The following is a 16081-nucleotide window of genomic DNA, read 5'->3' on the forward strand; positions in this document are numbered from 1 at the left end:
CTCAAAATCCAACTCTGAAGCTCCGTGCAATTATTATTTCCACAGGCATGGATTGGAATTTCTATCAGGGAAGCCACATGTGTAGGAAATGGAGTTTTCTCATAGCAAGACCCACCCCTGAAAGACCAGAAAAGTGCTGCTTTTGGACTCAGTGTTGTTAGACCAAAGAGGTGTTCACTCAGATACTCAAAGAACTTCAGAGAAGGAGGAACCTTGACAGCATGGATGTACCTCAAGGGGTTGATCCTTCTTTTTAGGCCTTTTGTTCATGGATGCACCATCCAATAAATCGTTCTCTTCATCATCTGAGAACACAGAGTCTTTGGTTTCACAGTTTGGCTTTTCGTATTTATCGCTCACATCTATTTAACATGGTCATTTATGGTCTAAACATGAAGACAAAGGATGAGGAAGATCAGTGATTTGATTCGCATTCCACCAAACTCCACTTCACTGCAAAGCCATGCATCTTCCAGGGATTAATAGAAGGTTCACACTTCACACTCCACTAACAGCAGCTGTTGGGTTAGCAATCAGAAGGACCTTGGTTGCAAAGCCACCATAAGCTCTTCTTGGATTATTCTATGCAGAATTTAGACTAAATTCTCAGCCTGGTGCTCTGGAGGTTGAATCTAGAAAGATTTTGTTTGTTTGTTAGGCTCAGGGATAAATGAAATAGCCACGGAATTAATTAATGCCACGGAAGGCAGAATATGAGCCCATGTCTACAGATCAATAACATCTGCTTGGTGGTTTTCAGTCTTGTGATTTATAACACAGTCTTTATGGGACTGGTCATATTGTACATCATTCATTTGCTGTCTCAAATTCAGATGGTGAAGCAAGACAGTGTTTTCAACAGCCAGTCCCAAGCAAGAGCTATAGAAGGGACACCTGGTGTGACTAAGCTCCCTGTATCTCTGCAGAGAGTTTCCTATCAGCAGGGCTGGATCTTTCTTAGTTTAACTGACAGTTATGCTTCTTTTTTTCATTCTAAAACATGTGTGGAAACAGGAGTGTAAGCGTTGAGTGCTTAGATGACAATCACAGTCACTCACTCTACTTGAGCTGCTCTATGAACACACGTAGAAATAACATTCTGCACTTCTTCTCTCAGCCTGACTTTAACTCTGCTGGACCAAACACTACAGAAAGAGGATTCCTCAATATCTGACCATTATCAATCCATTTAGATCCTTAAAGCACACACAAAATAAACCCCCAGATCCCCTCTAACAGCTCTCAGTTGGAAAATGGAGACACAGAGGGCAAGTGATTTGGCTACAACACCAGTTGCAGGCAGGTCACCAAGGGCTTCTCCAGTGCCAAATCCATGTTGGCAGCTGAACACTCTGTGCCTGTGAGACAAGCTCAGGGTGCACCGCACACCATCCTCTGGCTGCTGACCCCTCTGCCTCCACTCACAGGGACAGGCACTGTCACAGGTTTTCAGGAAGAGCTGGAAGTTGACTTCTTCCCAGCTGTGCTGAAAAAGCTGACGGTCACATTCCAGAGAGGCCTGGAATAATGCTGAATTGTTGTTTTTTTGTTTGCTATATGTGACTGTGGTGCTGAGACTACACCGTAAGGAGAATATTAAATGTTCTTTACAACACTTGGCAAAATCAATCTAGGGAGATTTTACTTTAATCACAATGTTATCTTCCCACTTGGGAAGCGGGATATCCAGGAGACGCCTAGCTGAGGTCATTGTGGGTGCAGGAGCTGCTCCGTGGTGCCTCTCTAAGCCAAGGACAAAACGGAGTCAAGCTTGTATTAAAAGCTGCTTGTTTAGTGTTTGAGCATTAAGAACATACAGGATCAGGCAAACGTGCTCTGTGGCCTTTGTCCTGCTGCTCCGCTGCAGAAGAAGACAGGAGGAAGTGTGAACCCTTATAACACTCCTGGGAGCCCCAAACTTTTCCAGCTGACATTGCTTTCTCCATCAATATTCTCTCTTGAATTAAGTTCTAGGTGAATAAAGCTGTCCAGGCAGCACTGCCACCTATGTTTTGTATCTCCAGAGCCAGCAGAGCAGGAGCCCAATGCTTCTGCAGGCCTCCCACTCTCCCCAGCAGACTAAGGATGGTGTCCCTGCCCCAAAGCTGCTGCTTTGAAGACTTGGGAGGGCTCCTCCCAGCTGACATGCACTGCTTTGACTCCAGCAACAGAGGTTGGCATAGTCCACTGGAATAAGGGCTGATGAGGATTGCTTCCCTGCTCTATGTTACTCTGAATGAGGGACCAAAACCCAGCCAAACAGGAACCAGTTTCACTTCAGCCTCACTGTCCTGGAACAGCAAATACACATGTCCAGCCTGGGCTTTCACAGTACGTCTCTGAGCATTGATGAGAACAGACCTCGAGTACAGACATCCTATAAGGTCTGGAGTGAGAAGGGAGGATTTCCTGCCCATCCTGACTCAGACATCTACACTGTGGGCAATGCCAACCTCACACCCACCTGGAGTGCCAAGCTTTGTCCCATGGTTGTTGTGGAACATTGCACTATTGTGAGACCAGAAGCAACTCACCTCTAAAGGGCTGAATGAGCACCAACTATAAGGTCCTTTTTTGTGTGAACCAGGCAATTACAAGGTAAAAACCCTAACTTTTCTTACACCAACATAGCGGGTCCTCTGCAGGTGGAGAAAATAGGACTAAAGCAGGGAATTAACCAGAATAACAGGCAGATGTGAGGAACTACTGGGAAGGGAGATGGAGGCTTAAAAGGAACAGATGGGTTCAGGGACACCAGGGTTTGCTCCTGGAGTAGGGGCAGACCAAAGAGCAAAACACACAGTAGGGGCTGGCTTCTCCAGGACAGTGCTTGGCCTCAAGTCACCTCCTGTATGTTTCTAAGAGGCATCAGAGCCTTAGGGCACTATCATATGTCCCCAGAGTGGCAGAGCCAGCAGTGTGTGCTGCTCTAGGGAAGCAGCTGATGCCTCTGGGACTCTTTCACAGCCAGGAAGGGTTGTGTGAACCCAGGGGCCATGTAAATGCAGGTATTTCCCCTGGCTCTCTCACCTTCAGGAGGCTCTTACTCCCCATCTCAGAGCAGGGTGCCTTTGGGGTGTTTTCACCTGTTACATTTGTGCCTACACACCTTTGAATAGAGGGGTAAAATTATTGCAGGTATGGGAAAACTGCTCACGGCCCAGGCTAAGCTGCCTGGATACTTCAGTACAGTTACAGAGGGAACTGAGCACCCCAATATTTCTGAGAGAAGCTGGACCTCCCCCACCCTTATTTTCCCAGGCAACGCTTCTTTCTTCTGTCATTGTAATTCCTCAGGGGTTATATAACAAACCACAGTCACAGACTACACAAGCCAGGAACAAGGTGTTGTATTATTGTAATGGAACATTAAGTCACTCCAAAGCTAAGCCTTTCTGGGGGATCCTTCATATAAGGAGTTTTGCACAGCACTTAATAAGAGCAAGAGAGCAGATATTTATTACACGATGGCCATCAGCTTCTTTTCCCTGCAACAAAGACAAATTTGCCATCATTTCCATAATACATTGACCCAACTCACGTACTTCTCCAATAGTTTTCATTGCCAAACAAAGAAGTTAGAAGCAGCCAATCTACCAGCACACACTGCCCAGGGGCCACAAAACAGAGGCAGACAGGGGCTCATATCTCCAAAGCCAAAGTCAAGTGCAACCAAAGCAAACAAGTCTATTCACATCATCAACAAAGTCACTGGTTAATGAAAACACATCCCACGGCTGATTAAGTTGTTAAGTACTAGTCTATTCCAAACACCTCAGAAGAAAACTCATGCAATCTTTAACACTTACATCAGAGTCCCATAATATTTACATAGAGAAAAAGAAAGAATAAACTGTTAGGGGGAAAACATTTGGATGTAGAAGGGGAAGGAACATTGTTTCAGAGCACAGAAACTCTCATCTTTGCTTTCAGATCATCTGTGGTTGAACTGGAGTTTATTTTATCACTGTAAAGTGATGCAAATTATGCCCATAAAAATATGATTCAGCATTTAAAAGGAAAGTTTTAAGGAATAAAATGCCTAGAGCAACAGAAAGTGGTTTTCTGGTCTTTAAGCTCAATGAGAGAAAGGTTATGAGGTAAATCCCTAACACAAGAGATAGCAGCAAAACTGGCTATAAGCAGAAACGACCTAATGGTCACCTGGACCGTGATTTAAAACACAACTAAATGAGCATCCCATTAAGGTCTTCGCTGAGCTCCATGCTCAGTGTGATCCGTCACCTTGCCTTCAGGGTGACAACCACATGCAGGAAAAGGCCTAATATGATTTTATTGGCAAAGCCCCAATAAAATAATGCTCCTCCTGGCTTTGTGCTGCAGCATCTTGTGCACGGCTGACTGAACTCCTCGGCTAAGCTGCCCTTCAGTCGCTGCTGAGCTGCAGTTTTAAAGGTGCACGTTCACAAACCGGTCTCATTTGTCTCTAATGTCTTCACACATTTCTTACACTGCCTGAAATCACCATTAAACTTCCCCTCACATACATGTAGCTGTAACAGTTTTCCTGATAACACAACATATTTTAAGCATCTTTGAGACGTATTTATTCTCTGCAAAGTCCAAAACTGTTCCTCTCTCTCAGCCATGCCACACAGTCTTTGCAGCAGCACCCAAGGGGTGTTAATTGAGATAACAGCACTGAGCACAGAAGTTATTTCTTCAATGCAAGTCCCAGGCAAGCTCGTTTAACACTGAGCAGCACTTAAGCATTTACAGGACACTGCCAAAAGACAAACAGACCCCTGGAGGTTTTCCCTCTGTCCTTCCCGAAGAGGAAAAAGAACACTTATGTAACAGGATCGCTGTTCCATTGTCATCCTCAGAATGACTTTCCACAGGCCTTGAACATCGAGGAGATGTCAGAAACTTGAGTAAAGACCTGGGAGAGTTCTGTGGGCACAGATCACAGGTTTTTTACAATAAGGACGGTGAGGCACGGGCACATGTTGCCTGGAATGGTGGTACAGTGCCCTCTCCCTGGAGACACTCAACGTCAGGCTAGATGGGACTCTGAGCTCCTGATGGAGCTGTGGGTGTCCCTGTTCACTGCAGGGGAGTTGGACCAGATTAGCTTTAAACCCAGCTCAGATGGTTCTATGATTTGCTTCTGTGCATCATACTGAACTCAGCGTGGCCTCCAGTCCCTGTGCAGATGCCCATTGCATGATATAACAAGGCTGCATCTTCATAAACCCACTGTACTTTGGCCCAAATGAATGTGTCTGTGCCTATTGCCTCTTTCAGGACATTGCCCAGGGAGATGGGAACAACTTTTTGCTCCCACCAGCCTGTGCTCTCCTAAGAGCTGTGGGGTTTTAAGAGAGACAGTTCAGTTTCACTTGCAAGAACATTAAGGCAGCTGCTCCTGCCAAAAAGGCCTCATCAAAGCTCTGAGACAGCCCTTAATATCCTGCTTGAGGTTAGGCTTGAATATCTGCCCCTTTAGGTTATAAACTCTTTGGGACTGAGTACTTCTAACATCTGTATCCTGAAACTGGCTGCGCAGAAGTTGGTATGAAAGAAAGATCAGCGCCAGTTTGGAACAGTTTAGTCTAATTAAGCAAACTTTGTTTCTTCCTTCGAGGAAAAAATGTTCACATTACATTGTCAGGGACCTGTCCTCCATGCCACCAAAGCTGCACTTAGTAAGGAGCATGTAAAGGGCACACCATTGTCTGCGAGTGCATTAATGCATGCATTGCCTTGGAGACAGAGAAAGGGCAGCCTGTGGGGGCAGAAGGAACCTTCTATGAGATACAGCATATTCAGACTGACACAGACAGAGCAACTGGGTTGAGTCAAGGGTAAAAAAACCCAGCAAAATGAAGCAATCTGAAAGAGCTCACAAATTTGGGCCCAATTTGTAAACACGCCGATTTGACTGCTGTTGTAGCATCACTAAAAGGCCTCCCCAGGATTAATTCAGGCCTACTTAGCACTTGGGATGGAAGGGACCGTAAATCATTTAGTTCCAACAGCACAACAGGGAGGGTGACAAAGCAAGTGTGTGAAGCTTGGTTTGCCACCAATGTAATGTGCAAGGAGACAGAGGGTCAGGCTGGGAGCTCCAGCCCCCAGGCCTTAGTGCTGCACGCCCGGCTGCTCCGCAGGTGACACGAGCCAGCTGTGTTTCCACAGCAGTGGCTGCAGTACGGTGGCAGCACTGTGATCCTGAAGTGCCTCTGCTGCAAATCCCCCAGAGCTGTTTGCAGTGTGCAAAATAAACAGAAAGCACATGAGATGAGTTGTATAGGAGTTATGAAAGTCAGCTCCCACCAACACAGGACGCTGCCCATCTGGATTTCTTCTTCCTCCCTAAACAACGTGCTTGGCAGCTCCATCCTTTGGCATGCCCAAACCTGAGGCCTCCTGCTCCTTTCATCAGCCGCTGGGACAAAATGCATCCTCTATAAGAGAAAGGACTGAGGTGTTTCTCCAGAGATAAACTCCCCAGCTTCGGGTCAGTAAGGTGAGCAGCACTGCACAACTTGCTGTCAGCACACACACGGCTCACAAACCCACTCATAGCCTGGCTGTCCTCTTGCTTGTTCCCCTGGTGTTAGGAAACCTGGTGAGTAAGAGCAGCAGGAGCAAGCCAGGCTGGGGAACACAGCCATGCCCAAAAGGTATGCGTGGATATCAAGGTGCAGGAAATCCAGCACTCACCTCTGAGGAGTCGGCACACTGAGCAACACGTGCACACTGAAAGAGGAGCTGAGCGTTAGGGACTCATCAGGGTACGCTACCATTTCTCACAGAGCACTGAGCAGCAATAAATCTCTGCTGAACTTGGTGCAGGAGGACTTGGTGCCTCCTGTCTGCATAGAGATGATTGTCTCTGCTCACCATCACAAAGCACAGAGCCAGGAACGTGGCTCACATGGCTGTGTGCTAAGACTGGGAGAACTTACAGCTCCTGGGCCCCTTTCTCAGATCACTTAACAGAAATAACTCCAAACACATTCACAGAGCCCCGACAAGAAACATAGTAAGCAGTTTTGCATTGGATTACTGTAAGGATGCAGATAACCAAGGGAATTGCACTGCACCTTTCAATGCAAATGCAGGTGATTCACAGGCGTTCACAAAAGTGTTACCTTCACAGCTTCACTCTGTGCTTTAGGAAACAGCCTAGAAACCACTTCCAGTTTGAGCCTCCCAAATTAATCCTCAGAGTGGCACCAGTGACTCCAGATAGAAGGAGCTTCTGGAGCATAAAGGGTTTGAGCTGCGTGTGATTGGTTTGGTAAACATCATCCTGCACTGCTGACACTGACAGCTCTTCTGTACCTTCAGCCTCTGCTTTTACATAGAGGGTAACCAAACTCAGTTTTCTGAAGGCTTGCTCTCTGAGACCATACAACATACGTACATGGGCTCTTCCTAGAGCTTTTCTGGTCAGTGGGGACAGGGCTATCCAGGCACATACTGACTGCTGATACTTCCCAACCTTTGCTCCGTCCTGCAAAGAGCTTCAGAGTTTAAGCTGGAAAAACAAACTACAGAAACAGCCCCGACTCTCTGCTGCACAGAGGGGTGTCAGAAAGCACACTGCATGTTTCTGCTTTGAGATCACTCCAGCTAAGAATGACCTCTGCCTCAGGAAAGCTCAAGCAGTAAGGGCACTCAGTCTGGGCAGCATGGTGCCTTTGCAGGACTCTCTGGGCACACGGTGTCACCTCCAGACACCGATGTCCTGTCAAGCAATGCAAAGCTGCTTGCTGAACTATGTCTCAGTGGCTTACCCAAAATAAAGGCTGGCTTCCAGCCCCCAGCCCACACTGGGAGTTTCAGCAGACATCAGCAACCACGACACATGTCTGCATCAACTGTGGGACTGAGCTTTGAGACACAGTGACCACCGTCCCACTCCACAATTCACACATGTCACATTCACCAGCCATTGGAAGGGAACACGTTTTACCTGCACTGTCCAGAATACTTTTAAGGCAATAATATAAGGTTAAGAAGTACAAAAGCCCCACGCTGTTAATACAGACACATCTGTTTATTTGGCATTTGCCAGAAAAAACAGGATTGCCTTGAGAAGTATTTGGAAACACTGTTCTGGACCTTCCAATTGCTCATTATGATGAACAGCCACACAACATGTTCCCAAATGAAAGGGGCAGTTCAGGGGGAGAAGCACAGGTTGGAACACGCATCAGAGCTCTAATATCATCAGGATGCTAAATTGAGAAATGCTGAACTAAGAGCAAAGTGAGAGATGAGATAAAGAGGACAGGTGGCTGGGCTGTCATGCACAGGGAGGGCACTCACTGTCTTGCCTTGGCGTGTGTTGAAGAAAGGTATGCATGTGCTTCACAGAAGGAGTGGTAATGCTTCGTGTAACACACTGTGCAGACACGAGTCATAGCAAAGCTGCCTTTGCCCCTTGTGTTGCCCACATGTGGCTTTAGATGGGGTGTGGGGAGGAGGAGGAGCACGGTCTTTCTGTGGGATGGGTGTGAATAGCTCAGGTGCCTGCCCCATGGCTCAGCTGTCTGCACTAAAGGCTCGCTGAGCATCTCAGCTATTGCTCAAGCACTAGCACAGCTGTCTTGGCCAAAGAGTGCTGGTCGCAACTATGGGAAAAACAGCAAAAGGTAGGGCTCATTCCTCTTGTATCAAAGGCAACTCCGGCATATCCTATGTCATGGCCTCATAAGACACTCATCTGCAGACAAAAATAAACCTTTGCTGTGTCTGCATGTGGAACTTGTAACTAAATGCCAAGCTCTTCACACAGCACTTGCTGTCAAAAAGGAAATTCAGGGAGTCACCAATCAATCTAAAGCAGCAGCAGTCACATCTTAAAAAATAACAGCAATGGAAATGAAAGTAGCTGAGTGGTTATTTAATGTAGTTGGAGCACAGCACAATGCTGCAGCCAGCTTTTGGCCAGAGCCAAAGCCCACTGGTGTTAGGAAAGTTGTCTCGGTGGGCTTGGAAGCATTCCCAGGGATGTGAAACCAGAACCCAAAGCGCTCCTGGTGCTCACTGGGGAGTGGGGGTTTTCATACCAACAGAGCTGAGTTTCAGCTGTCTCTGCAAGGAAGGCAGCAGAACTCCCTCCATCTCTGTCACTTTCTTTTAAATACCCCATCTGCTCTTAAACACAGTCATATAACAGGATGGGAAGCAAGTAACACCAAGCTCCACACCAGATATGGCCATGTTTTCAGTGCTCATGGAATGGGATTCACCCAAATTATACTCTAGATCCAAAGAGCCAACTCTAGTCATTGCCACATTGTTCCAAGTGAGGCTGTCCTTCCAGGTACTGTTTGTTCAGCAGCAAAGCTGGCTGGAGGACTTTCCAGTTTCTCACCCCTCGGTTTCCTACCGTATCTCTCCAAAGTGTCTTAAGTTACTTTGGAGGGCAAACAACAGCAGTGATTTCCCTGGACACTGACCCAGCACCCACAGCCTCACAGCTCTGAGGCTGCCCTGACCTGAGATCAGGAGCAGCAGGGCAGCTCCCCATGTGCCAGTGGGTTCTGCTGTGAAAACCAGACAGATCATGGAAAGCGAGAGCAAATTACTTCTGTTTTTCCCTGGGTGGTTTGGCTGCCTTTGGAGTTCAGCTACACCACTTAGAGGATTTCTTCCTGCCCACAGCTCTTTACTACAGGACAGCTTGAGTGGCTTCAGCAAGCCTGTTCCATGTCCTGAGGGCAGCACTTCACATCATGTTATCATAAGGCTCCTCTTCTCTCCTTGACAGCGTTTGGCATACAGAGAAAAATAAGAGCCTGTGCTAGATGGAAAGCAAATCCTTCAGCTTTTGAGAATCCCTGATGGCCATATGAGAGAAATAAAGGGAGCTTTCAAGAAAAAGCCCTCCCAGTGGCAATCTGGGTGCATGGGTACACAGGCACAGGACAGGGCCATGGCACTGATCAGGTATTTTACATGTTCAAGTCACTCATGTAAGGTGTACATAAGAAGTCTTCTAAAAGCCCTTTAGTGATGCCTGTCTGCATTGGCTGTGGGGGGAGAAGGGCCCTGTGACAAGCGGGTTCCTGGATGAGAAACCTCAATGAAACCAGTGAGAGATGGGGTGGATGGAGGGTTTGGGATGGATGAGGGTGTGGAAGGTTTTACTTATTTATGTTTGAAGAAGAGGTTTCTATTCTGGGTGTGAACACTACCTGCAGATCACCTGCCACAAGTGAAAGCAACATTTGTTAACGGTGTATACAGGAATGGATTTCATTCCCACCATGTTTTTTCTTCCATATTTTTATAAACAAACCTTTGCTTTTCAGAGACATTTGCTTTCCATTTACAGTGCTCACCCAGACATCCTTCACAAACAGATATCAGACCTTAGTCTCTGCTTCTAGATATGCTCTTTACAGGTTTAATTTCTCAGTAGAATTCAGCAGCGATGCAGTTCTTGAACTGCAGCTGTCAAGTATCAGCTATTGATACTTGATATTGATATTGATATTCAGTAGCTGAATTAATTCAGACCAGATATCCATTAGAAAACGCATTTGCACAGCATAAGAGTGAGAATCTATATCACCAAAAGGAGACTTTAATAACAATAATGACCCTTGCCCACCACTGTGCCAGCTTATCCCTGATTTTGGCACTTCTGTCAGTGCCTCATTGAAAACCTACCACTGATTTCAGCCCTAGAACCCAACTTTTCAGCTTGTGAGGGCTGATACTGGCTCCCTGCACGCTCCAGTCCAGTCCTTGGTACCAGTCAGGAATAGTAACCATCAAACAATACCATTCTCTCTCTTTAAGTGCCAAGAGACTCAACAGTGTGTCTGTGTCCTGTGAGTCCTGGTATGTGCTGCCTGCAATGTCTGTTTCTATATATTCCAGCCAATTGCATGACTTCATTCAGCTGTGTGATATTCCAGACAACACAACACTGAAAATAACGCTGGCACTTACCTGAGCTGCCAGTGCCTTCCGATGCACTTCTGGATGTTTTTGGCTGGCTCTGTTTGCTACTTGTTCGTACAGTGACCGAAGGAGGAACAGTGCTGCTGCTGTCACCACGAATTGTTGAGAGATCCTGCATGCTAAAGCTCCTTAGTCTCTCCGACAGGGCCCCCTGTCCCTAGTTAAACAAGCAAGCAAATAACATACACAGAAGTTAGATTAGACAGCGCATTTCAAACATTCCTTCTCCCCTGCTCATTGAAGACCATTAGGACAATAGGGAAAGAAAAAAAACTGCCTGCTCCAGTAACCTGGGGAGGATGTAAATGAGTGTTAAAAGCATCATTCTGCTGTCTTTGCTCTTCCCATTGGAGTGGATTTGTGCACAAAATGTGATTGTTCAAAACTGTGACGGAGAGCATCTCTGATTCTTCAGTGCAGTCATTTGACCTTGGAGCAGCCTTGGCCCTATCTGAAGGAGAAGGAGGACGTAGGAACTTTCTGGTAGGTACTTTTCTTCGCTAATATCTTAGAAGGGTTCTTGTTTTAGAAGTGCCATTAAATGGCTTACATCAAAGTAGCTTCCTTTTGAAGTTAATCCTCTATGATGATACTCATCCAGCAGTTCTCAGTCACATGAAGAATTTTCAGAGGACAGAACATTTGAAATTGTAATGTAATAAAAAGCTATTCTTAAAGGTGAATAATTATTTCCAGGGTTTTTTTCATGCCTCTAAAGGAAGAAATAAACTCCTCCCATTTGTATTGCTTTTCAGACTAGCTATCAATCAAGAGACACACATTCCGTGCCTGTCCCTTAGTGAACTGGCATTGATACACTGAAGTACTGAGTTGCCTAAAAGTACTGATTTACCAGCATCACTTCAGAAATTTCACAAGCAGAGTAATGGGAAATCAGTGCTTCAACCCCTTCAAATTCCTTAGCAACTTTACTGCTAGGCACTGTAATTAGACATAGCACAAGGTGCTTAAAACCAAAGTTACCATGGCAACTTTCAATCTCTACATTCAAGGAAATTGCTGGATCAGTAATATCCCAACTTTAACTTTAGGCTGAAAAACCTTCTCAGGATTCAGACTTCCAAAGCATATCAGTTCAGCCACAGAAAGGCTGTTCATTCTGGACTACAGCACTTTGTTTCTGCATCAGCAAGAGGCAAAGAGAACATGGCAATAACTCTTTCAGTGCTGCTCCAAAACGTCATCAGTAGAAACACACATCATTTTAAGTACAATAAAACTGAGCTGTTCTTTGTAGGGCAGTCACCTGGTGGAGCCAGCCAGGAAGCCCCAGTTGGGTTTTTCTCTTCAGTTTACTGAACATCTGGCATCTTAACACCTCTCTATTCATGCTGTGTTGACACCTTGATCAAGTCAATCTCAAACATCAGCGTAGACCGGGGGGATGAATGGATGGAGAGCTGTCCTGCAAAGAGGGATTTGGGGGTGTAGGTGGCAGAAAAGCTGGACATGAGCTGGTGATGGGGGCTGGAACTTGATGATCCTTGAGGTCCCTTCCAATCCAAACCATTCTATGGCTCTTCAAATTCCTGCACTACCACCCAATCCTCAACCCTGATTAAAGGGAACACAAGACATTCTACCCTGAGTCTGACTATGACAGACAGCTCCTTAGCAAGAGCTCGTTATGAGCAATCAGCAAATATCCTGCTGTTGCAGAATGACTGGACAAGCAAAGCTGAGGGCTTAGCAATTGATAAGCTGCTGTACCACGAGTGCTGTATTCCTCTTGCACCACCAGCTCAAATGTCAGCAGAACTCAAGCTTTTTAACCTCCTCCCAGCTGTTTTGCTCAGCCAGCTAACCCAAATAGCATTTCATTGCACAGAGTGATTTCTGGATGTGGATGTGAGTCAGATTAGAGATGAGATTCATGTGTCAGACCAACCTGACAGGGAAGATGACACTAATGCACTCTTTTGCATTGAAAATTAAGGAGATGTGCTAAATTTATTTTATTTCTTGCTTCGGAACCTGTGATATGGTGACACAGAATGATCTAAAAGCTTTAAAACAAGGATCTGATGAATGCCTCCCATCAGTTGTTTTCTCAGGGAAAGAGCAGAGAAAGGCCAGACTGGAACAGGGCTCTGTGGTACTGACAGGACAGAAGACAGACACTAAAAAGCATGTGGTAACAGCACCTCCTAGTAAAGGACATTAACCCAGAGTTAACAGCCCAAGCCATAAACATTGACCCAACCAATATAGCTCGGAAGGATCAGAAACCCCGGTCCTTTCCAAAATCTGAAGTCAATATAATGAGAGATACTCTAAAAGGCATAGCAACAGAATTACTTCGCCTCTCCAGAGATCACCTCTGCATTCACACTAGAAATATAAGTTTTTAAAGGGAGGTGGACTTAAGAGATTGAAAAATTGAGTCTACATACAATGGAATCACTCATAAAAATCCTTCCACATACGTAGGTGGTTTTACACAGTCTCTAGGAAAATAAAGTTAGGAACATAATCTTAAAATCTGCAATATATTTATCAGTGTTTCATTAGGTATAATCAAAATATAAACAAGTAACAGTGTCTGGATTTCATCATACCTTCAGTTAAGCAATCTGAAAGGATTCTGTAAACATTATTTAGGCTTCAGAACGTCTTTAATAGCTAGAAACTCCATTTTGCAGCTGAAACTGTAACAGCACATTGACATGACACAAATCAGGAACCAAAAACTGCCAAGTCGTGTGAGAGAAGCTTTGTGTTAATGCAGGATGGCACCTTCTGGCCTTTTGCATTTTAGGATCAGTAGTTAATGGACAGGCAAGGGAACACTTAGTCACACCCATCACACTTCCAGCACAATACTAAACCTGTTAATTTTCTCCTCTCTCTTTGCTGTAATTCCTGTTGCACAGGAGCAGACATGTCTGCATGCATATTACAGCTGCCATCCTGCAGGTATTTGATACAAGGGGCTGTGCATACTCCTAAGGCATCAGTTATTGCTACGGTGTCAGCAGGACTTCCCCAACCACACCTGTCAGAAAATGCCAGCAGAAACCCACCTTCACCTTTGAGCTGAGTCCTGGTCTCTCTATATCCACTGCAAGCCCAACCACTCTAATGGGATCACAGCAGTGGGAGCAAGGCTCTCTTTGTCCATTAGTGAAAAAACAAAAACAAACACGGCAGCTTGGCCAACACAGTAGCAACAACTGGAGTTAGATGGTTTTTCTGCATTCAGAGTACCCTGCCTGACTGCTGGAGTCTCCAGCAGAGGACTTGGAAGGCATTTTGCAGGTGAGATCAAGGAGAGGCTTTTAAAGCTCAGCACGTAGGATCTACCTACTGGAAGCAGAGCAAACAGCATCTGGCCTGAGACCAATCTCAGCTGAAAACAGTTCAAACTAGTCTTCTACAGGGGGGCAGATGTTAGTTAGGTGTTAGCAGAAGCATTCAGCAGATTACCTGCCCTTTTTTCTGGTCCAAATACAAGTGTAAATGAAGTAGTTGAGAGACCTAGCAAGGGAAAAAAAGAGCCAATGTGGCAACAAACATAAAAGCTTTGAGAATCAGGTCGGTTCGAAGCATAAGTAATCAAGGTGAGACATAAGCGTGACACTGGGCACTGTTGTACGGGGACTCACACGCACACAAAAAGCAGGGGCACCCACCTGTGAACTACAACTTTGAATGTAGATTCTCCCTTCCTCAGCTCTCCCAGAGAGATGGAGAAAACACTGCATAACCCCAGCTGACAGGGTGTTACCTAGCAAGTGCGTTTAAAGAGTTAAGCAAATTATCAACACGGCAGGCTGTCACTCTTTGCACTTCACAGGTTCATCCCACCAGAGAGACCCCCAGTGTCTGTCCACCTCTGTAATACAGACTGATAGTCATTAAGAACAGAGTGTGCTACGTGACTAACTTATGACTAGTTTAGGCACAGGATTAGGTCTGGGATGCTCAGGAGCCATTTTAGTCCTAGTGATTACCAGCCTTTCTGAGAAGTAGGGTAACACTGGGGAATTACACCAACAAATGTTGGTCTGCATGAAGCAGCTAACAGGGCCTGCCTGCAGAAGGCCCTGATAAGGGCAAAACCATTGGCTCTGTGGGCTAAGCAGAGGCTTGAATGAAGGGAGCAGTTGCTTCTGCCATCGCCAAACCACATGAATGCAGCTACCCTACAAACAATATCTATATGGCTTGCGTGCCATGGCTGCCTGGGAAGAGCTACACAGTTTGGAGAGGTCAGACAGTACAGAAGACTCAAAGGGAAATCAGCTGACATTAACGTTGATAGTGGAAACTGCATTTCATCCACCCTTTTTGTTTGTGCAGTCCATTTCCTCTCCTGGGAACAGTATGAAATTGTCTCTCTCAGCCCAGCCTCTCAGGGTACATTTATTGTTTGGTTCTGCTGTCCTGTGTATTCACTGGCTATTGTCTGCTCCTTGAGATATTAATGCAAGAACCAACAAGATGAAAAAAAACAGAACCAGCCACTTGGATCGTACCTCTGCAGCAGGGATTGTGTTTTGTTGATTTGGGGGAAAATCAGTTTTTTGAGTCTCCAGAGTGAAGAAAAAGCATTACATCACAACAGATATGATTCATGAAATAGCGATTAGTGGTATCATATGTTTCAAGAAAGCTTTTGTTGGGATAATAGAGCTCAACCAAGAGATCATTGGCTTTGGATCCCAAGTGGAGATCCTTTAAAGGATGCTGTGTTCATAAGGAATATGCTCAGCCCTTCTGAGATAACAATGACAGGTCCCCTCCTGATTTCTGCAGCTCCTGGCCATATAAAAGAACAGGGCGCACAGTATGGTATGGCTGTTACAGATACAGTATTAAACAGACTGGACAGAATGTCCTATGATGCATTTGATAAGCAAAGAAATACTTTCCCTACAATGTTGTCATTACAAAGATGCTTTATCCTTCCTCTTTTAGGAAAGGAGGCTCTCCACCTCCCTCTTTCCCATTTCAAGTAAAAGTGCAGGTCTCCACTGTCATGGCACAAAAGGTACCATTTCTTCCACAGAAGTCTGGACTCCAAACATTACTAGCTATAAATCATCATGGGAAATCAGAGAGCTAAACACTTCTGACTTCCAGGCAGCTGTGCTGGCTACACCAG

At 45.6% G+C, this 16081-nt stretch overlaps 1 protein-coding gene across 12 annotated transcripts in view; it reads right to left on the bottom strand.

Moving 5' to 3' along the window:
* The window catches only part of REEP1 (receptor accessory protein 1), a 53808-nt gene that overhangs the window by 4562 nt on the left and 33165 nt on the right, over positions 1-16081 (bottom strand). For 2 of the 12 annotated variants that reach the window (XM_015862587.2, XM_015862588.2), the window contains exons 6-9: positions 14401-14451; positions 10942-11110; positions 6691-6726; positions 232-362 (exon numbers count right to left, since the gene is read on the bottom strand). In XM_015862587.2, the coding sequence (XP_015718073.1) occupies positions 232-362; positions 6691-6726; positions 10942-11110; positions 14401-14451 (387 nt within the window). The other 10 variants (XM_015862591.2, XM_015862589.2, XM_032444527.1 and 7 more) reach the window with 9 other exon arrangements.

This window comes from Coturnix japonica, chromosome 4 (genome assembly GCF_001577835.2).
Source record: "Coturnix japonica isolate 7356 chromosome 4, Coturnix japonica 2.1, whole genome shotgun sequence".
NCBI lineage: Eukaryota > Metazoa > Chordata > Aves > Galliformes > Phasianidae > Coturnix > Coturnix japonica.